Raw genomic sequence first — 25,655 nt, forward strand, 5'->3', positions numbered from 1 at the left:
CCCCTGTGCACATAGGGTCTGGAATAACTTCCCAATCAACGGTAACTGCTCCGACCCAACTACAATATACAAGAAAGCTGAAGACAAAACCTTCAAAGAGCAATAACACAGTAGGCCTTACTAGTTACCTGCCTCATTGTAAACAATTTAAATTATACTCTAATGGTACCACGCTTGTTTTTCACTCCATTGCTTCCCATCTAGGGTTGCACTATACAAATGAAACACAAGGAAAACCCACAAACGTACATTCTGGAATTCGTTGAAAAGTCTCTAAAAGTGAACGCTTGATCAAAATGTAGGAGTTAGACCAGGTGAATACATTTTTTACTTACATTCCAGTAGTTTTGCGAATCCAGCACTGAAGCGTCAAAGTGAGTGCGAGCAGTACAACTGAGACAGCATTGTTCTGACAAGGTTCATAATTGAGAGCTATGACACGTGTGTTTAAGGCAGCACTAAGCTGGTGAAATCTGCACTTGCTCCTGGTCTGCAGATCTAAAGCATCATTTTGAAAAACCTATAAGGTACATCTGGGGACCATTCTGCCACAATTTATTCTATTAAGAAAATCTAGGTCTTGAAGCAATATGGAAGGAAAAACGTTGTAGTATTATAATTTGATCGCATCACGAGAATAAATGTGGGACAGTGATACCCAAAAAAGGATGCACTCGAAGGACATTAACAGTGACGTTACAAAGATGTACGTTAAACTACCAGCTATAAGTGGAGTTGGACTCAAACGTTAATGGAGTAGGTCTTCATTAAAAACACATATAAAAGAAAACTGGTTTCAGTTTAAAGTAGATATGAAAAAGGCTTTAAGATGCAAACCCGTCATGTTACCTTATTTGCATTATATTTGACTATACACCCACCCTTCCTCGTGAACGCTCAGCTTTCCTTGTTAAACTTATTGCAAAAGTTAATACCTACCAAAAAAATGCACTGAGATGAAGACTTTTTTTTAAGTTTGGATTTAATAAAGTTATCAAAATGAATTTGCATGCTCAATTTATTTTCAGACATTTAAAAAATGAGTCCGTCTGTGATACAGATTTAATTTGTCAGAGTCTAATACATTTTCAATTAGTAACATCTTGCCGAAAGTGTGACACTTTGACAAGGACAAAACAACAACTGATCACCCCACAGAAAGTAAGGGATGCAAATAGTACTGATGAGCATTTCAGCTCTAAACGTTGTTTGTTTAGCAGCAAGAGCCCTCCCAGCATCACACAATGGGGCTGTAATGGAAATGAACTGTTCAGCCACACAGGCCACTTGGACCTGTTAATTAGACGCCATATCATTTCCTGCACACCTTCTGTGGACATTTACAGATGTGCTTGCCCTTTTGGAGTTCGGAGCTTCATTAAACAGTGTCCTGGAAAGACTGAGCTTCACACACAGATAACACGAACCATCGTAGAAGCCAAAAATGTCCAAAAAGCACATTGTTTATCAATGATCTGTACACAAAAGTACAAATGAGAAATGACTGCTATTTGTTGCTTAGCTGAAACCAAGCACAAAGAGCCAGGCTGCTTTCCTGACAAAGGAGAGCACCCCTGAAGAAGCCATTCTAGCTCCTAAAAGAACATGTAACAATAAACTGGCAATAGGGCTCCGACTATTTCGAACCTCATGACAAGATAAAGAACCATGACAAAGAATTCCCTGGGATCTCTCTGCTTCAAGGCAGCTTTTGGCTCGAAAGGCAAAGTGTCAGCAAAGCCTGTCCCTGCAATTCTCATCTAAACATTGTTTGAAATCCTACGAAACGCCTACTAATCAACCAGAGAACTGGCCGCACTCGATCCTCATTATGTCCAGGTTAAAAAGATACCAAATCACTCTAAATCTGCCTCTTACATCTCTTTATAAGACAATTTCACAACATAAAGAGCAGGAGAGCAAACCTTTTCTGTAATCTGGGAAGCCAGGACCACACCAAGCCTGCAATGAGAAATTCACTACTAGATGCCAACTGACACCCGATTTACAACTGAATGTCCTTCACATTACAGGTTAAGGCTCCTGTTACACATCTGAGACAGAGAGTCAAATCACAAAGAAGATGGTTCCCCATGCAGGCACTGGTTTGTGGGAGCTCACAATTGTGTACATTTTGAGTAGTTGATTCAGAAGAAGTGAGCTACTCATACCTGTTAGAAATGGCGATTTCTGGTTGGCTAGGGCTTGCGCCAAAGCCAGGCAGAAACCACCACTCTAGTCAGTCAGGGCTGGGGAGTTACACGCCAAAGATAACCCCTGCTCACCCCCTTGGTAGCTTGGCTCGAGCAGTCAGGCTTATCTCTGAGGCAAGGTGTAAAGCGTTTGCGCGCGCACCCAGCAACAACACCCAAGGCCCACCACAAAAGAAACTCCACACAAGGTATTATATAAAAATAGCCTTTGTATTATAGCAAAACACATTAGATAATAAATACACACTTTACAATGTGCCACTGGCACGGGTAGAATTTACAGGGGAGTTATTTACAAGGGACAGGGCCTGATGGACCACTGTCAGGAATAAGCACTTGTTAGAACTAGCACGTTGTAGAATTAGCACTTTGTAGGAATAATACTCTAGGACATAGCACATACAATCACTGTAGCACCAATTTGGAAGATATAGCGCACAACCAGTAACCACTGGTAACGGGTAAGTACCACCTACGCAACCCTAACCACCTTAGGACAATATCACCCAGGGAAACATGAACACACTAGCATAATTACTACTAGTAAAACAATCTCCAATGCATAAACACAGTTTAGGAAGGAAAAAATCATAAAGACATTGCGCAGGCTCAAAAGGACATATATAAAAATCACCAGGTGCCCTAGGCGAGGGCACAACACAAGATAACTGTCCCCAGGCCAACTGGCCTCTCAGGGGTGCAGAAATATCCAATATCCGGCAATGTCAGGGCGCGACTGCGCAGGCTGCGCAAGCCAGCGCGCACAAGGCACAACCTAAACGTTGCAGCTGCCAACTAAGTGCTTGGCAGCTGGAGAAATGAGCGTGGGCACCACTGTGCCTTTTTAAAACAAATATGGCATACCTTGGAGCCTCTCTGGGCTCTGCCAACAAGAATGCCCCCAAACGTTGGAGCCTGGTGGGCTCAATAAACAAATGTGCCCCGTTAGAGCCTCGTGGGCTCGAAAGGAATGGTGCCCCTAGAACGTTGGAGCGGCCCGCTGCCTTCCGGGGCCGCTCTGATTGCCACAACACAAGAATGACCCTCTACGTTGGAGCCTCACGGGGCTCGAGAACCAACCAATGCGGGCCTTCGTTGGAGCGCACTCGCGCTCGTAGGAAACCACTAGGTCCCCCACACCGCTGCCGCTGCCCAATGCCAGGTGGGGCAGCGGGAAGAGTAATGAGCACTGCCCCCGCAGTGTTTGGGACGTGGTACGGGGCGGACACCGAAACTGTGCCCCGACACTCCCCCAACCACCACACACAGAGCCTCACTCACCCGGACTCCGGCGGGTCTTCCTCCTCTCGAGGTGGGGCTTCACTCGTCTAGGAGACCTGCAGGGTTCCCTCCACACACAGGAGCCCTGCGCGAGGAGCCGCTGCCGCCGCCACCGTCCTTTCTCTCCCGGTCTTCTTCTGGACGCAGGAGCGCGGGGTAGGCTCCCGTCCGCTTCCTGCTTCCCGGGTCAGGCTCCGCCCACGTCCCAAAAGGCCTGCCTGACTTCCTGGGTTTCGGCCCGGGCTGCAGCGGTGATTTCTCCGGCGATAAGAGGGGTGGGCTCCCTCGTAATAATAAGAACAAAATCCAGCGGGGTGGGCACCCGCTTACAGAAATACAGCGCTCCTGAGCGCTAAAGGCAATTCAAAGCGCTTCCGCGCTTAGGGACACAAATAAAGCGCTCCCAGCGCTTTAGGGGAGAAAGCGAGTCCAGCAAAAGTCTTCAGAAGTAGGGGGGCAAAGACTGGGCCCAGGGGCCAGCTCACAGGGCCCTCCAGCAGGGAGGCAGTCCCCAGTGGTGGTCTCTCCTGGCGCCCAGCAGCAGCAGGCCCCCCTCAAGTTGGATCAGCAAGAGAACAAATTGTAAGGGGACACAGCCCCTTTTTATACAGTGAAACCCTTTGTCTCAAGGTGCAGGGAAGGGGCGAACCAGTTACAACTGGTTCCTGAGCACTTTGTTTTGCTCAGCCCCTCTCCCTATTCAGAAAGCAGGCCAGGGTCATCAGTCGCACCACAGGGGGCGGAGCCAGCATTGTGTGGGGAAAACCCAGCCCTATTCAGGACCCAGGTGTACTCCTCCCACCCATCTAGCTCCTGATCTCCCCATTCACCAATGGGTGACTCATCCTGACTCTGGGGATTCCCTAGCCTGTCACATGACCTCAACCAGCCAATCGCTAGACAAGGCACACATTTCACACTGCACACAGAAGTGCCCACTTCTAGAAGTGGCACTTCCACACTAGGTACATGCACGCCGCACACATCATCGCGCAGCATTTCATCACACGAGTCCGTACATACCAAACTCGCACCTGCACTCCCCACGCATCAGGAACTACCAGGGAAACATACATTCCCCCATGCATTCCTATGGGAGGGCAGGCCAACCTCACTACACGCATGCACTTTACCCTGGGACACAGTGGTAAAAGTGCGCCGAAGTCAAAAATCACTACACCAAGTCACAAGAAAAAGCAAAAAGTTTAGGGGTGAACCTGCCAGAAGGGCCAAGTCCAACAATACCCATAATAAAATGAGTAATAGACAAATAGCAAAATAAACATAGCATTTCCAATGGATTTCTTGGTAAACATGTGGCCCAAATATTATATATATCTGATATAAATGCACATGGAAAAAAAGCTCTCTGGACAATTCCTCCGCGAGCGCATATTTTTAGTGCCTAATCTTCCCTGTGTGCAATCTGCCAAAATCTCATTTTTCCATGATGCACTGGGCCCTACTAGCAAAACTCTCTGGTCGCACTATGTGACAAGTAAAGAATTTAACAAACTGAGCTATGACCAAAAAAGGTCAGTCAGCTTAATTCCAATTCCGAGCAGATAGAAAGCTGACCTTTATCATCGAAATGAATGATGTAGGTTGCACATTGCAACTCTCTTCGATTGGTGGACATCACAAGGATGGTGGCCTTCCGGGGTCAGTAGGCCACCATGTCCGTGATCACTATTCAATAAAATAAACTTGTTTTTTTCCTAATTGCAGCCTGTTATCCTTAGAGGAAGAGTTTAAGAAGAAAATATGTATTTTCTTCAAACATTTGTTTTACGGTTGCCAGTGGTCCCCTGAATCACTGCCTGCTCCCAAACAAACTTTATTTTTACATTCACAAAGGAAGAGGGGCCTCAGTGAGACCCCTTGACTTTTGATTTAACACCCCAACTCAGGAGTCAATAATTTTTCAATGTTTTGCAACTGGATTTTGGGCGCAAAACATTGATACATTGAATACCAATTACGTATTTGGAAGGGAAGCCTACCAAATGCCCTTTCCAAATAAAGACTCAGTATGGAGTAACAATCCTTTTTTAGGAGTCAGTAAAAGATTACAGATTTCTAAAATGAGATTAGTGTATTTAAAAAAGCATTACTGCGTTCACCAACTTTGAATTGGGATGTTTGCAACCATAAAAATTATTCGTACATTCATGTAGCAGTAAAGTAGTTTTGAAAGCACTCGCTGCAGAGTTCCTTATATATCCAGTAGTTTTCAGGCAACAATAAAAGTGTCAAGATAACACTTATAATTAATGTACATGCTGGAGAGATCGGAGTTTTGTTTAGTGGCAGTTTTGACTCATCTATTGTAGCACAGCGGGTTAATATGCCTGCCACGGGTGTGTACCATGAAGGTCATAGAACCGTATTTTATGTGCATAGCTTAGTGGGTCACTGCTTTTGTCAAAGACCCTTTTTCAGTCCATGCCCGGGGAGCTTCCCCCTGTGTCTGTGTTTATAAAGGGGAAGGGGGGCTGTGTGGCCCCCATCCCCGAACCTTCAGAGGTCTCGGGGAGCCCACCCCCTGGGGCTAAAAACAATTTGTTTGGGGTGCCTAGTTTTTTTCCTGCCAGCAGCGGCGTGGGCAATGAAACCAGTGTTTGCGGAATAAACACAAAGTCTGCTCCCAGCTGGCGGGAGCTTAAAAAATGTTTTTGCCCGCTTGGAGCAGACTTTAGATCTGTTTCCCTGCTCGCAATGATGTGGACACGGAAACAGATCTAAATATTGCTCTCATTTGCGGGCAGGAGCAATGGTGGCTCCCGCTAGATATGGGAAGCTGGCTGAGGCCGCAGGGGGCCTGGGGGGCTCCCCCCACGGCCACCAAAGACAGTGTAGTGTGTGCCCTGGGTGGGCACAAGGGCACCCACCTTTGGCTGCACCGGGCCCTGGGGTCAATGGGGCCAGAAAATGCCTATGAAGGGGGGCTGTGTGCACCCCTCTCCCTTTAAAATTGTGCAGGGCCCCAGAGGATGGGCTACATGGGTCAGAATCGGCCCGGTGAGGGGCGCTGTGTGCCCCCATCCCCTTTCAAAATAGTACAGGGCCCGAGGGCTGGGGCCGTGGGGCCATAATCGGCCCGAGAAGGGGGGCCTCATGCCCCCTACCCCACCTAAAAATGGTGCTGGCTTCGGGGGATGGGGTCCCCAACGTCAAAATTGGCCCAGGGAGGGGACCACACATGGCCCTCCTAAAAATGCTGCCGGGCCCAGGGGATGGGGTCCCCAGGCCCAAAATCGGCCCAGTTGCCGGACCGCGTGCCCCTCTCCCCCAGCAACTGCGCTGGGCCCAAAGGATAGGCTCACCAGGTGCCAAAATTGGCCCGGGGAGGGGGGCAGGATTCCCCCCTCCCAAAAAAGCACATTGGGCCCAGGGGGATGGGGTCCCTGGAGCCGGAATTGGTCTGAAGAGGGGAGTAGGGTGCCCCCTCCTGCAAACAACCAAATAAGCACAATAGGCCTAGAGGGATGGGTTCCCCGGGGCCGAAATCGGCCTGCGAAGTGGTGTCATGTGCCCCTCTAACCCAATAATAAAGCCGGGCCCCAGGGGATGGGGTCCCAGAGGCGGAAATTGGCCCACGGAGGCGGGAGGTGTGCTCCCCCTCCTCCTGTAAAATGCGCCAGGACCCAGTGGGATGGGGTCCCTGGGGCCAAAATCGGCTCAGGGAGAGGGGACCAAGTACCCCCCCCCCCCCACCCCCCCTTAAAAATTGCACTGGGCCTCGGGGATGGAATCCCAAGGGCCAAAATCAGGCCTAGGAGAGGGGCAGCGTGCCCACCCTCCCTATAAAAATTGTGCCGGGCTCCGGGGACCCAGGGGCCGAAATCATCACGGGGCAGGGGGCTACACACGCCACCTACACTTTATTTAAGAGAGTGGCCCTGGGGGATGGGATCCCCAGAACGTAACACTGCTTGGGAAGGGGGTCTGTGTGTCCCCTTTATTTAAAGAAGAAGCCCTGGGGGATGGGTTCCTCAGGGCCGATAATGGTTTGGGGAGGGGGCCGCTATGGCCAACTCCCCACAGCGCACAACGGAAGGCCATGCACAGCATGGGGTTGGCTATATGGGGGAGGTGTTGGCTGCATGGGGGGATGTTGACTGCAGGCCCTCCCTCCCCTTTAATAATAAAAAAAGAAACAGCCCTGCAGTCAGCCCCCATCTGTGCATGGCCAAATACTGTGCGCAGCTATGGGTTGCATTAACTCATGGTAATTAAGTATTACTTTACGTTAAAAATAAAAGCCCTAGAAATTCGCTGAAGGAACCAAAGGTTAAAGTACCGTTATAGGTAGGTGTGGTAAAAGGATCTGGTTGTTTTTAACCTCAGAAATTCACTGAAAAAACAAAAGGTTAAAGTAACGCTCTGGTTAGTTGAATATGTTAGTGAGAATACTAACATTTTGAACAAAAAAAACCACAGAAATTGAGGAAAGCTAACTATAACCTGCGCCCCAGCCATACACTGCTTCAGGTCTCTCATATCACACTACTCATGACATGTTCTATGACATCATTTATGACTTAACTAATGGCATTTCAAATATCATTGTTGTACACATTGCTCTATAAAGGGGAATAACAATAGAGTTATGAAAGTGCAAAATAGCATAGAATAATATGAAGCGTCTTTACTGCTATCATACATATGACCCCATATATAAAGCAAGCATGTTATTTGCCACATTGACCCTATACCATACACTTCACAGGTAGGCACGTAATGTTGACTATGAAGCACAGATGAAAGGGTCAACTATCGAGCATACGGTGTTCAATCTGTATAGAACTGTTCAGGAAAAACCAAGATATGTAACTAATGTCCTACTATGGACACTCTTTACCAGTGTCAAACCCCTGATGTTCACTGAACCTAGATTGAGAAATGAAGTGGATAGGAGTAGAAAAGTGGGTATTGTTAAAAGTGTTTACTCTATTAAGAGAGTTTACTCTGTACTGCACTGTTTGCAGACAGTGACACCCTCATGAGAAATACACCAAAGAGTATTAAAAAGTATCTCTGTGTACAATCTACGGAAAATGTGTCCAAAGAGCGACCATTCATTTAAAACAACCAGATCTGAAGGTGCTAAAGATCATACTACCTGCAGCCTTCATACTGTGGTGAAAACTTTACAGATAGCCCATCTTCTGAAGAAAAACAAGCACATGTCATAGTTTAGTACCTGCTGCACACAGTCTTCTATGTTATGGAAAAATTTCATGTGGAGACGATTCTAATAACTCAAGGCTGCTTACATTACTTACTATGTAGTACATATAAACTTTGCCCTGCTGGAAACTTACTTTGCAGTACCAAAACGCTTGTGTGGAACATAAAGAACACAAGTTGTCAACTGTCAACTGCACACACAGTTACTCTTCAATACAAAGATTTATCACATGTTCAGTACCTCTTCACACCTATGGTGCATTAGGAGCACATGAGTTTTGTAAACACGCCGATTATCTGGAAACAGGCTGTACAAAATGAGGTAGAAAAGCAATTTAGTAGTTGCCCGCTACTGTGTGAACTATAAAACAAACTAACACACGCATAAGAGGATGTCATCAGTGATGTCATTTGAGATGCCATAGAACATGTCATGCGTGATGTTTTATGTGACGTCATAAGCAGTGCATGGTGGCAAGTTATAGTTAGTGCTACTAACTATATCGTGAATTTCTGTTTTTTTTATTGTTCAAAACAATAATGTTATCACGGACATATTCTTGTAACTATAAAATTACCTTAACATTTAGTTTTTTCAGAGAAAAAAAAATATATATCAGGTCTCAAGCAGTGACAATAGTGATTGCTGTCATTTGAATTATCCCGCGGAAGTTCAGTGAGACCCTTGTCTATTTTCCCGGTATGACTGACCTAGTCCACATAGGTTCAAGATCCACTGAGCAATGCATGCTGCACGATAGGTGTAAATGTTAAACACCTGTTACGCTACATTTGTCCGGATGAATGTGTCGGAGCCACCCAGTGCCATATCAAATGCAGTAACATGGATGGAAGTTTAAAATAAAGTTATGAACACCCACCCTTACACAGTTTTAGATTAGGGCTAATACCCTTATGAACCAACGCATAGGCACGGAATGGGTAAAACCCTTTGATACATTAGGCCCTTAGTTCCGTTACTTGCAGTGAAAAGGCTAACTACATCCAGGTAGGACTTCTACAGCTAGCCTTCAAAAGCACAAGAGGGCGGCTGGCTATAAGATGTTCTCACAGACACACACCACTGTCATTTCCCTTGCGCCATCATTAGTCTTTCATCCAACTTAAGTACCAGAAGATGTTATATTACCACAACAAGCAATTCCAATTTTAAAGAATACTACACCACTCTACTGAGGGTTTTATATCCTATTGAGATTATACAGTCATACAATTACTCTAACCAGATACAATGAAGGTGGGGGAGCAGGTGAGATCCCAGGAGGGTGTACAGTGTAGGAGATTAGCATTATACAATAAATCTATATCTTACAAGGAGAGCCAACATATTTTGATTTTTCTGAATTCTGAGGGCCTGTGATCGAATAACAAAACAGCTTTGAGAACAATAACTGTAAACATGTATTTCTTTTTAATATTGACATTTGAAAAAATTATGACAAAAAAGAAATCATTTTATCCAAAGTGCTTGAATTACATTTAAGCACTGAATGTGTTGTTCCATGCGGCATAAAATAAAACCTTTCCCCAATCCATCAAACCGGGGTGCTTACAATATCAGGGCAATCAACTACTGAAAGTGATCATGACCAATAAACTTTTTCATAAAGAGTCTGGCTTGTCAGTGCACCGTGTGCAGCAATTTTAATATCTTTTCATCTGTTTGAGTTACAATTTCTTCGTTAAAATCTTAACGTTATGCAGTACATTATAGAAAATGTCGAAAGTGCAGAAATTCATATTTACGCACAAAATGCCACTGCTGCTGCAAAATTATTTTCGCTGTGGCCCTAGTTATGGCCTGGTCAGTGGTGAACCAGCAACACACCAAGGGCATCGGCAAAGCGGAAAAGACAGAACCGCATCCCTGGCTCACAAGTGGAATAGTGGTTAGATGTGAGCCAATCAAGACAGAGAAGAACTTCCGGGAAGTTAGGATAGAGTCATGTTGATTTAGGAATGGAGTGTTGCAGGGAAACTGAGAAGCCACAATGCAAGTCAAATGAGATGTGGCCATGCCGCACTGGAAACTAAAACGAAGATGGATACCACCTTACGGAAATCTGGGTATTTGTGTACAATCTGATTTGAAACCTGCACCAATTGGGTGACATAGTGACATATTTCCCTACATGATTACAAACTGTCACATTTCTTTTAACTACTTCAATAAAAAATGTTCTTTGTAAAAAATAAAATATATATATATATTATATATATATATATATATATATATATATATAACCAATCCTGATTCAAGGTATGCAAAAACAGGCGCTGACACCGTGCGACAGTATTTCAAAGAGAAATGATTATTCCAAAGGATTGCCCAGACGCGTTTCGATGGATAGAACCGCCTTGTTCACTACATCTGGTCCCTCTACAGTGTTTGCTTTTATTTACATATGTGTGGCACAAACTACCTTGGTTGTTACAGCAACCCTCTATTTCAACAAACGACATACAGGAAATACCAAATATTTCTTTACAGTGCGTTTGCAATAAAACAGCACCTTCCAAAATGAAAAACAAAAAACTATAAATACTTGAGATCCAAAAGAAACATATTGTAAACTGTTGTTGATACCACAACATAAATGCAAATAAGGTATTCCAAACAGGGGTAAACTGTGAGTATATTGAATATACAGAGGACCACAAATAAATTACAAAACACAACAAGTGTATATAGTTACAGATTTACGCAGAATAATAGTATAATACTCTGATGCATTTATAGATCGCGTTATATTATCTACTGGCGGTCGCCAGTAGATAGTTATAATTAGGACCGTGTTTCCATAGGAAATCTCAAAATTCTATTTTGAATAACTTTGGCGCCGGTTGACGAATCTTCGCGAAATTTTCAAAACTAATGGGGCGCTCCGCTCAGCTCCTACCCTGAAAGTCTCGGGGGGATTTGTCAAGCGGGGGCCGAGCAAAAAGGGGGGTCCCAAAACGCGTTTTCCCCATGCATTTTCCCATAGGACCTTTAGTCGAAGGTACAGCCCGAACGGCTGAACAGAATTACTTGAAATTTGGCAGAGAGGTAGTCCTCAGGTCAGGGATGTGCCTTTTGCATATATGGAGTCAATCTGCTCAGTAGTTCCTGAGAAAATTGCAGTTAAAAGCGCATACATATCTATAGCTGCGCACCGTGCGCGCACCGTGCACGCGCCGTGCAAGCACCCTAACGTGCGCGAGCGTATTCTGATTGGTTGTTCGATGTCAGTCAACGTTCGAATCGGTCGAAATCAGGAAGTGTCGGCCGCCATTTTGGTTTTTTTCAGTGCGAGAGTGGAAAAGGAAGGTGGCGAACGTGAAAAGGGGGCAGGGTAGAGAGTTCCTGACCCCCTAGCCTTGGTCAGGGGGTCCCTGAAGGACCCCGAAGGCAGACAAAATCGCGGAGGTGCGCGCACGGTGCGCGCACGGTGAAAAACCATAAAAATAAAATTAAAAATTTAATAAGTAGTTTATTGAAAAATAAATATAAAAAAAAAATTATAATATATACATAACTTAGCATTTAAAAAACCGTACAAATTCACTGAAAAAACCATAGGTTTCACACACGTTATAGTTAGGAATTAGCATTTAAAAAACCTTGCAAATTCACTTAAAAAACCATAGGTTTCACACATGGTATAGTTAGCTGGACATTTCACTCATAAAAAACCAATGAAATTCCCCCGTTATAGTTAGTTGAGATAACTATAACTCACGCGACCGCCACTCTATCACAAGGATGATGTCAACTAACTATAACGGTGGAATTTCATTGGTTTTTTACGAGTGAAATATCCACCTAACTATAACATGTGTGAAACCTATGGTTTTTAAAGTGAATATATATATATATATATGTATGAAAATACACAGTCCTGACACGCTTCTCACAGCATTTAACCAGGTACGGACCACAAAATGCCTTTTGAGGTTGAATGTGCAGGTTTATTTCATCCACAAACAGCTACATAACAAACAGCAAGTGCTCGGCATGACGCGTTTCGACAGCAGGACGCTGCCTTGATCACATATATATATATGTATATATATATAATTAAATCCGTGTTTTTGCTTGCTGAGTACCCTAGCAGGATGAGTGATTAATTTAAGCTGGTGGTTGCAGGTGTGGCCCATCAGCACTCCTTTCGGGGGACAGGCACTTATGTTTTTCTTATCAGACTCTGACCCAGAACAAGAGCGAGAAAAGTACAAAAGGTAGGAAGAAGGAAGAGAAAGATGGAAACAAAGCAGTGGCAGCTCCTGTGCTAAGGCGGAGGAGAGTCGCCCCACTGCTTTGCAGCAGTGAAATAAAGGAAACATAAAATGATAATAACTCGATATTATTATCATATTATGTTTTACTGCTGCAGCAGCTTTGCAGGCGGTACGGGGCTGGGCTGCTTACACAGGAGCAGTAGTTTGCCCACTCCAAGTGCGCATGACTGTTTGGCCGGCCAAACAGCCATGTGCACTTTGCATGTTCACCTCCCAGGCTGCAGTACAGCCTAGATGGAGATAATGCCCAGGCTACCACTGCCTGTCTGAGCGCCGAACCACGGAGCTCAGATCAATCACAATGCTGCATTGCAGTGCTGTGACTGGCTATGGGGAGCTTGTTGCTTCCTCTTCTGGCCGGGAGAGACAACGAAGGGACGACAGAGGAGAGACACTGCAATCAGGTAAAACATCCTGTCCACCAAGCTGATCCCATACTGTGGAGTCACATGGGATAGCACCAGGGGCTACTGAGAACACAAATCAGTCCTGGCAGTTTTATCGAACCATCAAGGAGGGGGCGGCGTGCACCTGTGAAGCACCACTGCCTCACTAAACCGGGCCCGCGCACTGCTGCTTTTGTTACCAGGGGAGAGATATTGCAGCACTGCTGCAGAACCGGCCCCCAGTAACAAAATCCGTCCCTACCGCTCCAAAACCGGCCCTCACCCTTCCATCCTGCCGGGAAACACCTGGTGCCCCCCCCTACGGCCACTCCAGCCCTGGATAGCGCTTACATCAGCTGCCTCCAAGTTTCCTGATCTGATCTCCAGGCAATCCTGATGGACTGAAGACAACTTTTTCAACTGTTCCTAAAGCTGACCACGTCTAACAGTGGTCCGACCTGCCCATTGATTTCATTTCATAACGAACTGCATTGTGATTGCCTCGTTATCTCTGCAACGATGCAGTGGGACTGGATTGACCATTTCTGGCCGGTATGTAACTGTGAGAGAACAGGGATCACAAGCTGAGGGAACCAGGAACACCCTTCTGAACGCAGAATTACTGAGTTATTTGGCACAGGTGTCCCTTGCTTCAGTGAAGATTAACGCAGATATTTACCACCTGCTTTTTGCACACGGTAAATTTCATGGGGGGGATGCTAAAGGGGATTGGGGCTGGGGGAGGTGCAGTGGGGAGTCTGCAGGCTGTCTGAGGGTAGATGTATCCGATTCCCTGTGGTGCCTAACAAGGCAGGTGGGAGTTGGGTTGTGCCTCTGCCCAGCACCTCCTGCCTCAGTTTTTGAGGAGCAGATCCGTAGTAAATTCGGTCTGGTGTTTCCAGACCCAAGCATTTCAGGTCAAAAAGCACGAAGCACCGGAAGCCTGAGTGTTGCCTTGAGTAGTGTTCCCATCGGGGACAACTCATCAGAAAACTAGTAATGGAGGCTTTGAGAATTTTCCTTAAAATGTACTTTCGGTCATAACCGGCTATAATAACCCAATGACTGCCGAGATAAACTGGAGCCCTACCGAGTTTAAATGAAGATGGTTACAGCTATTTCAATTAATTTCCTTCAGACCTACTCTTACGTTATTATGTTGTATATAGCTCTGATTGCACAACGTAACCGCTTGTAGACACTCAAGTGAGAGTCATACATTAGTCATGCAGTTAAATATTTAATATTCTTCTGATCATTTTGCCTCATGCAAGCGCAACCATCATTTTGCCTCATGCAAGCGCAACCATCATTTTGCCTCATGCAAGCGCGACCATGTTATACAGGCTTCTTATGATTTCACATTTCGAAGAGCTGGTTACATAGGACAAAGTTTTAGAGGTAACTATATGGCGGGTGGGATATGTAGGCTTGTCACAGTAAGTGACTGTAGCTTTGACCCAAAGTTTGTGAGGTTAGGGGTGCTGCAGATATGTATGGGGAGGTCACTCCAGAGGCAGAAGCCTCTTGTCATTTTGAAGAGGGAGTCAAAACATTTTAACTATTTGCATATTAACTTTTGTCTGGAACCTAAATTCTTTAACTTTTAATTGCATTTTGAATGATTGATACTGGGGTGAAATATCAAGCTCGGTCTGAGTTACCAATAGATGAGCCAACATGATTTCACAGAGACTATCCGGACCGCCTTTTTCTGAGATACACTATATTGCAGCTCTGCGAGAGCTCAGCACAAAAGCATTATTAATGGCAGTTGCTCAAATGCTTAATTTCTATTATTTTGGACAGGTTTTGACATGTGGAATGTAGAAGTACACTGGTTCAGACTGACTGTGCGAATATTCTCCCAAGCTTTGTGCCATTTTTAGGTTGAGCCTAACAGAAAGTGCAAGCTGACTGGTTGTGAAAGACCTAATGTGGGCTTAGCAAAAACATACAGGGGCTGATATCCTACCTATTGCTTACCATTGGGATGCTTTACTGTCACTCTCATGGGCTTGCTTCTTATATGAAGGCTTTCCTTGTCTATCCTTTGTTAGTCTCTCCTCTGGGGCGCGTTTGCCATCCGTATGACTGGCTGACTTGTACCCTTCCAGTGTTAACTTTTAGTGAGCTACTTCTTTCTGTTTGGTTAAGCACTCTATCAGAGTGCATGTGTTTTCCAGCTCTTCCTCTAGTGCTTCTCTCCTCTCCTACACCCAAAATACTCATCCCTGTGCTCCGTTTGCGCTCTCTAGGGGCTGCTTGCTCTTTCTCCCATGGACTTTCCCCCCGTGCACTGTGTTGCTGTCTCCTTCGTGTGCTTCATTCCAAGCCCCAAGCTGCTCACTCCCTGTTGCTCTCCTCAACCGCTCCTCCATTATTCCCAACTCAGCCATTCTTGTTTTAAAATATATTTTAAGCAAAGCAAATTGCTGCCGGCACACTACAAACACATTTTTCTCGGACTTTCATTTTTTTTTTTTTATTATTACCTCCATCTTAGATTGGTCAATAAAAATAAAAGAAAATGACGTCTGCATCATTTTGTGGGCACACACATTCACAATGACGAATGTGTGCACCTGCAGAATGATGCGACCGCAAACAGCAGCCATATTTTTGCTAATTTTTATATTTTTGCTGATACTAAACAGCACTGGCAAAAAGCATTGCTTTTTACCGATTATGTTCAGCATCACTAATAAGCAATTGAAAAGCCAGCACGTCCAAAGGGCGACCTATTGCTTTTGTCAATGCTTGTTTTAACTATAGAATTTTTGCAGGCCCATAAGTCTGGGATAATTCAACCGAGGTTGAGCCAGCACAGGGTGATGGGGCCACGCAAAATAAAGCAGTGGATGGTGTTTGTGACACCACTGGAATCCAGTCGAGTTAATTGTCATGAAAATAATAATGACAATGACCCCCCTCGCCACAGGTGCCACAGAAAGAGGTGTCCTTGTCCTACTTTCATGGCATTCTGCACCTCTTGCCCCTCTCGCTATAATAATGAGGCCTGGTTGAGCTACTGCTGCTTAGCATCTCAAGCAACACCCATTCACTTGAAACGAAAGGAGGCCAGTAAGTCCCAAAACAACTTTCTCTATCATGGCAAGGGCCATATGTCATTTCCCAGACCCATTCACAGAGACCATGCAGCCACAGCTCACTCCTGCCCCCCTAGAGTGCAGCCCCTGCAACTGATCAGAATCATTATGATACTCTGTCGGGCCGTGGTGGTGTCACAGAACCATACATCTTTCTACGCTTTAAAGGGTGGCTGACACAGATGGCTGCCCCTTGGTGGGTGGGGGCTGGCTGGAGCTTTGAGGAAGTTGAAAGGTGATGTAGACCTCGGCTCACACAGAGAGAGGTGGAGCAAAAAGCAAGCTCTGACTTGCCATCGAACAACTTCTCATTCCCTATTAAATGGTATCTCGCTCTTTGGGAAAAGGTCACACCCTGCCTGTAGCTTTTCATTCCTGATTTCATGTATGACACATTAAGCCAGCCAGTTTGAACTTTTTAACCAAAAGCATCTTGCAGTTTGGGACTCCTAGTTTCACTCTTCAAAAATAAGATTTATAGAGTGCAGCTTGTCACCAGAGAACAATGCTTAATTTGAGCCTTTGGTTTCGGTGCTTGACACCAGCACTTTATTGTCAACACCGGCGCTTGTGGAGGTGGTGCGGTCTGAAATGACCACAACAGTCAATTATTAATTCAGTATACATTATAAATAGGGCTCTCGGTTTATGCTATTTATTTTCTTGACATTTCCGTCTGTATTTATCCATATTTATTTTTTGCTAATTTTATCTGTATTTATCCATATTTATTTGGGGTTTTGTGGAAAAATGAAGTGGTAATTAGTATATTTCCACATTTATTTAGCCAATAAATATGCACTCATGCTTGAAGGCCTGCCAAGTTTCAATTCTGTGAACACCCACAGAAGATAAATCAATGCACTGATTTGAAAATATGCAAATTTCAGTATCAACCTTGTGCATATCTCCTGCTGGTAAAGCCTCATTACTAAAAGTCCTTTCTTTTTTAACCCTCTTACCTATCAATCCAACCAGCTATTGGCCTGGCAGGCATGGCAGACAGTATTTAGAATTACTGAAAAAGCAACCTATTTTCCGTTTTTATCCACATTTAAAAATAACTACAGACAAGAAAATAAATGTTTTCTGTCTGTATTTATCTGTAAAAATCAGTAAAAACGGAATACAGGGAGCCCTAATTATAAATGACTACAACTACATGTTATCTGCACATATTGAGTCTATGCACATATAGCTGTGAAAACGTACCTTGACCTAAACACACATTGTGCGCATACAGCTCCACCACTCCTACTCAATCTGGGCCTCCACAAGCCCTGTGAATGCACATTTCTGCAGTGTACCTCCAACCTGCTCTGCATGTAAAGATGTGGAATCGCAGCTCTACCAGTGCTTTTCAGTACTGACATCCACTTGCTTTGTACACACCCATTGCTGCCCTTATTTGTCACTCATGATTTGAACATGCTCCTGTGCGCACACAGCTGTGTCAGTCCACCTCAATACACAACATATGCAAACTGATTACCCAACGCTCTTCAGTCCTGACCTACACCTGAGCTGTGCTCAAATGGCTCAGCCCTTCAATGAGAAGAAGCCTCTGGGGACATGAGGGTTAGCAGGAATCTTATAGAACTGAGGGTCATCCGAGCATCTGAGAAAGTGAGCAGAAGAAATTAGGATCTATGAGTGAGATGGAACCTCCAGTAAATGATGGTTAACAGGAGCTCCAGAGAACTGCGAGTGAGGAGGAGTCTCAAGGAACAGAAGGTGACTAGGGGCTTGTGGGGACGGAGGTTGAGTAGGGGCTTTTAAAGGCCTGAGTGTAGCACGAGCCTTGGAAAACTGAGGGAAGAAGAAGAAGCCTTGAAATGCTGAGGGTTATCCAGAGCTCTGGCTAGGAACCTGAGAGTGAGTGGGAGCCTGTGGGACTTGAGCATAAGCGGATGCCTCAGGGAATCAAGTGTGAGGATATTTCGTGGGTTCCTGATGGTGAACAGATGTCTCAAGACCAGAGGGTGAGCACGTTGGTCAGTGGGAAATGAAGATAACTAACAACGAGCAAGAGTTTTGTGAATGATGGCGGACAGCGCATTCAGGAATCTGAGAGTTTTCACAAGCTAAGGACCTATGGGTAAGTAGCAGATTCAGAAACCTGATGATGAGAAGGATATTTATAGACTTGAAGATAAGCGTCAAGAGCTCTAAAAGTATTGACCAGTGTCAATGGCCCCAAAATTAATCTGGTGATAATAACAAAGCAATGTTTAACAAAAAGTCAGGAAAAGTAGGATTTACGAATTGTTGGTGCCGAGTCTATTTTTAGTTCCAATATCAGCCTGCCAGTACAGTCAACATATAAGGAAGTGCAGCTATGAGAGTTGTTTAAGCAATGGGCCCTCCAGGAAAAACAAGTCGGGTAAACTGAAACAGAAGGCATTTGCTAAAGGCTGAAGTTTGCATCCTTCATGAACACAGTTAACCATAGAGTGCAAATAGGAATGCATCTCTGTGAATGACAGCCACATTGTCAAAATAGAGCTGTCTAAACTCAGCAGTTTGATTCTGCATCACATCATATCAACAAGAGAAAACGAACTCTTATGGTATCACTGGTATATACTATATTTACTTTTCATACCGTCCTATTTTTAATTGCTAATCATATATTTGTCTGAATATCTATTTTGTTAATGTCAATGGGAGACTAGTACTCTTAAGTTTTGAAAATTCTTAGGAGTGAGAACTAATTTATATAACAGATGACATCAGAGGAAGGAATTACACACAAACTTAGAAATCAGTGCAGATATAGATAGTGGCATTGAGTAAACGTTAAAACAATGGAAAATTAATGTAAGATTAATAAAAAAAATAACACCAAAGTCTCACTATGGTAGACACAAATGGGCGATAAAATGTTGTGGAGCGACATTCCTACGTACCCCCATCAAATGAAGGAGTCTGCAGAACAACCCACCCCCTTGCGGGTGTTCTTACTTCCTGAAACGTCTACAGCTCCTACTGTGTACATCGCAGATCTCTCAACGAACATGCATTTAGAGATCATGTTCTGGCTCTTAATTCCCAGCAGATGACACATTTTAACTGCCTCGAATGAGAGATGAACCCAACTTCTAAATTTGTAAGTCTCACTTCAAATCAGTGAATCTTGATGTGTCTGGGAGACTATTTGTAACTAGAAATGCCCCCTCCTCAAAAACGTTGGAATGTTGGGCCTGACGATGCAGTTTATAACAAACACTTGGGATACTTTCGCTTAAAGGGGAAAAGGGATTTTATTGAACGAAAGCTGGAACACAACACCTTTCCTTGGCGTTGAGTTTCAAATGCGTGTACTATTCGTTAACTCTGCAGCCAGCGTTCTCACGTTAGCCCACAGCAGGCAAGAGTAGGTCACAGTTCATACTTTTATAATGGATTCTGGGACTTGTAGTGTTTTATTACTAATGCGAATTTACAAGTGGCACGCCTGACCTGGGAGAACTTATGAACTATGGCAGTGTAATGGTGAGCTATTGTGTGTCTAGTGGTTCTGCTGCCCCACAGCCCATTCATTGTGTGGGCTGTCTCTTCGTCCCCTTCTTCAACACGTGTGCATACATGGGAAGCATGCTTCAGTTGTTTCTTTCTCATTCGTGTTGCTTTAGATACTAGTATATCCCTCTAATATGTGCTCTGATTCTTTAACACGTCCTGCCCTTTGGTCCCCTTGTGCCTCTGTAGAATTTCGTGCGATGCCCCACGACTTCGGCACTCACCCGTTGATCTCCCCACTTGTCCCAGGAAGGCCTCCAGCCCAGGACATGAATTCAAGTCCAAAACAGCCAGCACTTCCGGGATGAGAGACGGAGATGGGAAGATCCATTCTGAGGGACGGGGATGTCTCGGTTTAGGGCGCCCTTCGAAGCTTCAGGAATGAGAAACTGCGACTAAACACTGGAGGTGAAAACGCCAGTTCTTATTTCCCCTCTTCCCATTCACCCTCTTTCTCTGTTCTGCGCTGTGTTCCAGCGATGCTCCCCTCGTGCTTTCTCACAATGGTAGTGCCGGTTGTCTTGGATACGCATGTACACTTGTGCGGCTACTGCTGCAAAACATGGCATCCTTCGTGAAGCTGCAGAGCAGGAGCCGCGAGATAAAGGAGGAATACTATCAGAGGAACAGGTACTACAACGCGGGGGCAGAGTAGGAGCTCGCACTGGAAGAGTTCCCTTATTCTGACCTTCAGTTGTGCTTTTAATTACTCGTTTCCTTTTATGATTCTCCAAAATATTCGTTCCTTCCAATACATGTCAATGAAAAGTTAAACTAGACGTATTTAGTTGAGTAGTTCACGAATCACACAACGTTTACCTGTTGAGAGCCGCCCGAACCTAGAGCCAGTACAGCAAAGCTAAAGATGCTGTGGTAGGGTTGGCACTTTAGTTCAAGCCCGACCAGAGCAACGCAATGTGATTCTATTTCCACACTGAAACACCAATAACCTTCCCTCTGACCTAAACAAGTACTTGGCTGGTCCGAGCAAAAACAAGGTTCTTTTTTGGCTGATATGCACTAGCGTGATCATCAGCCCAACCCCAGTCAAGGGGTACTAATATAAGAAGACCAGAATAAACAAGAAAAGAGGTGCCAAATACAGAGCCCGATAGTTAAGGAAACTCAGAAGCAGTAAGACACACAGAAGATAGCTACATCATTCTGGAGGAGCAAAGCGCAGTAGAGAAGAACTAGAAGGCTCTCATTGAGCAGAGGTAGGGAATAATGGAAGCAAAAACAATACAAAATGGCACAGAAGTGGTTCCCGTAGGAATTAGGCTAGGTGTGTACCGTTCACGAGACAGCAGTGATGGCCAGAAAGCTACTGCTGGTCTAAAGTATAAGGGTGGCTTCAGTGAGTTTCTCTCAGACCCGCTGGCAAGTAAGGGCTGGATGGAATCCACTTTCAGGAAGGAGGTCAACGAGGCCTCCTTTCAGTGGGGATTAGTCTGGTCACATTAATAGAGGAGGAATAAGAGCCAAAGCACACAGAATATAACATTTGACTGCAGATCACTGAGATGGTAGGAAAGCAAGTCTTTCTTGGATAGCGTGAGGTATCATGTTAGGGTAACATTTACAGACAGATAGGAACAGCCTGGAACTGATGGAGAATTGTATGGCTAAGCAGTAGAGGAGGTCACAGGGACTAAGAGCATAGTGTTTTTTAAAAATATAGGACAAGTAGGTTAATGCTGCTTCGAAAGAGTGGCGTATGGAGAGTGGAGGCGGCATTTGGGTGTATCAGGGTGTTAGATATGAATTAGAAAGGTTGAATGAAGGTCATGCAGCATTGGGCTTGTGAGGTTTGGATAGTCTTTACTGATGTGGTGTAAGAGCTTAAGTCACTGACTGACCGCGCAGCCATTTTTCTTAATCCTAAAATCCTCCTTCATTTTTCTCTTTCCCTGGCTCAGTGCATGGAACAACTAATTCCATGAGACCCACCAACCTGCACATTTTATTCATGTTAGGGACAACCTGGGTGTATCTGCTAAACGGGTGTTCCCCCACTGTAATCTTGAGGCATGGTTTACCCTTCAGGTCCATGCCCAGATATTGGGCCTTTGCAGCATCTGTTTAGTTTCTTTGCGATGTAGTATCTGTGCATACTGGGCCCTTTACACAAATAAGACCAGAGAACCTGTAAAAATGGGATTCACTGTGATGATTGTGTTAACAATGTTTGCAAATATTATCTCGATTGCTTTTCATTAAAGATTGTGATTTTTGGACCAAGTGCAGCCGGAAGGCTGTTCGCAATCACTTCCTGTGCACCTGGTGTTAGGGTTAGCTTTTGGCCTTAAAGAAAAAAATCGTGAGCACCAACGCCCCGCTTTTTCTCCCATCTCTGATTCTTTGTTATTGTCTAGAGGAAATGCACAAGACTTCCTGGCAGAGCAGTTCCAGGAGACCTTATCTACCTGGTGTCGCGTGGTCACCAGCTCCCACTATGTATTCTGGGACCTAGGGAAGCGCTTCTGTACACATTATCCTCTTTAAGGATTCCTTGCTGAAGTTTGGCTGGCTTGATATGCTGCAGGTGAGTGACAGCTGAGTGGTATGGCTACATGCGGAATCAATTTCCTCCCTGTGCTAGTGTTTCCTTTGCCTGATCCTCAACACTTGCCATTACCAGGGCACCCCGCCTTGTGCCGCCAGTGGCCTGGGTGCCGGGAGAAATGCCCGTGGGCTCTAGGGTCCTCTGATGCCGCCTTGCTGTAGAGAGTGCTAGCACGCAAATGGATTGCACACTTGCAAAAAGCTCAGAGGCCATCATCGGTGGTACTTGTGTCTGCTATTTGTGCTTTTTGTGCCAGGGGAGCACACATCACAAGTATCCAAGATTTTTTGTCCCTTGTCTGCTCATCCTCACTTCCAAGTTCTACCTCTCCCCTTCCGGGTTTGGACCTATTGATCCGTTGTGACTTGCACTTTTAGGTAGTGGGATTTACATGTTTTACTGCAGCAAGAATCCATATCCTTAAACTGGGACATAAAACAAGAATTACCTATATCATAACTTTGAACCGCGCAAATCGAACCACTTGATTTTACAGTGCTAGATTAGTTTTCCTCCCCCTAGGTTTCATCATTTCTGCTGTCTGGTTGCTGTACATCGCAATCAGTAATGACCACAAATAATGTTTAGGAGTTGTTGTTTCTTGAAGGAGGATCGCGTGCGTCTGTGTTCTCGCAGTAGTTACGAACCACACAGTGTGCCCCATTAGAGATTGCGAACAGTGCCCAGTATAGATAACACGAGCGTCCAGTGCTGCAACTGTTTTTCTTGTTTGATAAACTGTTAATTATTGATTTATGTGATTTGCGTAGGTTCTTATTTTACTGTACATTTATTTCTAATTATCTAAAGTGATATTAAGCATTGGTTGTTTTTTAATTACAACTCTGGCGGACGGATATTCTGACTTAATTTAAAACTTTGATAACTATATTTTATTGCATCTTCCTTTCTGTCCACTTCCTTTGAGTCAGGCTTAGTTTGTTTGACCAAGCCGCTCGAGACCGCCAAGGAGCCTTAGTGGGCCAACTTTCAGTCCCAGACTGAGTACCCCGTATGTTAGTTATAATGAATACCTGCAGCCTCACCTTGTACCCTGCTACGTTGTCAATATAGTCAGGTTCATCGAAAAATACTGACAATTGGTAAAAATTGAACATCTGGGGGTGATGGGGCATTGTGCAGCACCCTTTCCACTAAACTAGGTAATGGAGGCGGTAATGCAGCGCTGGGCTGTCGAACAGCGAGAGCTAGCAGCAGGAAAAGGGGGAACGAAACCGAGTGACACCCTCAACTGAAACAGCAGCAAGGGGGTTTGTGAAAGGGCTTATCAAATCATGTTGTTTAGCATTTAAAAGTGCATTCTACAGTGAGGTATGAGTTCTAGATGGGATGAACAATGCCTGGTTACTGTACGGACGAGCAGTAGGTGGGATCAGGCAGGAACCGCCTCTAGTGACGGTTTCACTGAGTGTGGGATGAGCGCCTAAGCAGTGGTTTATTAGAGCTGATTGTTAGTTTTAGTTACTTTGGTGGGGAGAGGAAGACAGCACCTTTAGGCTTTCAACCACTTGTGTCAGTGGCCTGGTAAGTCCAGGATAGCAAAACATTGTGTGGACTTGATTGTAGGGTGACCATTAGGGAACTGAAGTGGTTGGCTATGGAGGATTGGTAGGTCCACACAAAGAGAGAGGTGGCTTTTCATCTGGGAATATTGAAGCCTTGATCTCTCTTCAGACTATGTATGTGTGAAGCCAAAGAAAGTGGATTGTCAGCGTTGCCAAGCAAGACTGTTTCAATCTGGGTGGTAAAGGGTCACTTTTAAGTCGAGAATGATAAAATCAAAGACATATTTTAACATCCAGAATGATGAAAGGTGGGCTGCGAGGTGCAGGGTGGAAACCACATTGAATCCGGCCTAGAAATGAGGACCATTGGGTCCAAGATGTGTAAGTTAAGACTGCTTTCTCCAAGAGATGTAAAGTGGAATGGTAGGGATTGGAAATGGCAGGGCAGTGAGCAGGTCCAAAAAAGGGCATGGCCTGATATGTTGACAGGTAAGAGAAATGTTGATGGGCTTAGCAAGTCACTAAAGGGATGTTTAAGAAAAGCAGGAGGAGTAGGGTTTTGGGGGCATTTAAGCAAATATGGTGATACTTTTAGAGTGGGGCTTCGTCTAAGCAATTTCTGTTTATTTGTTTGCATGTTAAGTAGCCTTGTGACGTTTTCAGCATGGAGCAGCAATGTTTGTGATCTTAAAATTGGAATTGGAATTGCATTTAAATAACGCTTACTACCCCTGACAGTGCGTCGAAGCGCTTGATTTTTGTCACTTTTCCTTCTGAAGACACTGTTTCTAGAGCTGTAGCACATGCTCAACATTAGGGTTTAATAGCAATACGTAGGGTGGCAAAATGCTGCCAATTTTGCTTGTTATACCTCTTTTTGTTTTTCACAACCTTACTGTGTCTCTCCACATAGCACTGCCATACGTTTTAGCCATTTTCAGGGGCTGTTTCAGTATGGTACCCCTATGATCCATATTCTGTTTGTCACTCTTTAAGTCCCCCCCTCGCCCAGTTTACAGTTCCTCACATTCGGGCCGGACATGCTTGCCTGGCAGGTTTGTATTTCCTCATTGTGATGCAGGCTCGGGGGATGCTTTCAAATTAGGGCAGGCTGCCATGACCCAGCTATGACCCTGTGATGCTTTTCTAGCCCTAGCCTCCTACCTAATGTGTGGGCTGAAGTGAATATTTGTGCCAGAGCTCATTCGGTTTCCAGTCCTTCCCTGCTGAGTCTATAATTGTCATTAGTGCTGGACTCCACTTTGATGAATTGAACTGAAGCTCCATCCAAAAGACACCTTTTCAAGTTTTTATTAAATCGCATATACTTTTGACACTCTTTCTCATGTGCTACCCCTATCGTAGATCACTGTCGTCTGCAAGGAAGCATACTTTGCTTATCCAGGAGCCGAGCCTCGACTGGAGTTGCCAGATCCTCAACACTATCCTATTTGTCATTGGTTTGTTTTAGTATAAATGTTGATTAAAGCTTTCCAAGTATTTTGTAGTAAAACAGAATGTATTTATTTTTGGTCCATTTTATTTGATTTTTTAAC

The 25,655-nt window shown here is 44.7% G+C and overlaps 2 protein-coding genes across 6 annotated transcripts in view; one reads left to right on the top strand and one right to left on the bottom strand.

Moving 5' to 3' along the window:
- GPATCH2 (G-patch domain containing 2) overlaps positions 1-20,377 on the bottom strand; it is a 569,031-nt gene extending 548,654 nt beyond the window's left edge. For 4 of the 5 annotated variants that reach the window (XR_014963203.1, XM_085612934.1, XM_085612933.1 and 1 more), the window contains exon 1: positions 20,232-20,377. Coding sequence is in view for 4 of the 5 variants with exons in the window: in XM_085612934.1 (XP_085469060.1) it covers positions 20,232-20,338 (107 nt within the window). In the remaining variant the exon portion in view is untranslated. The remainder of the gene's footprint in view (positions 1-20,231) is intronic. The other variant, XM_085612932.1, reaches the window with a different exon arrangement.
- Positions 20,378-20,541: 164 nt separating this feature from the next.
- The window catches only part of SPATA17 (spermatogenesis associated 17), an 886,586-nt gene continuing 881,472 nt past the window's right edge, over positions 20,542-25,655 (top strand). The window contains exon 1 of the mRNA XM_085609390.1: positions 20,542-20,637. Within this exon, the coding sequence (XP_085465516.1) occupies positions 20,570-20,637 (68 nt within the window). The 5' untranslated portion in view covers positions 20,542-20,569. The remainder of the gene's footprint in view (positions 20,638-25,655) is intronic.

The sequence above is a fragment of the Triturus cristatus genome, chromosome 6, assembly GCF_964204655.1.
Source record: "Triturus cristatus chromosome 6, aTriCri1.1, whole genome shotgun sequence".
NCBI classification, from domain to species: domain Eukaryota; kingdom Metazoa; phylum Chordata; class Amphibia; order Caudata; family Salamandridae; genus Triturus; species Triturus cristatus.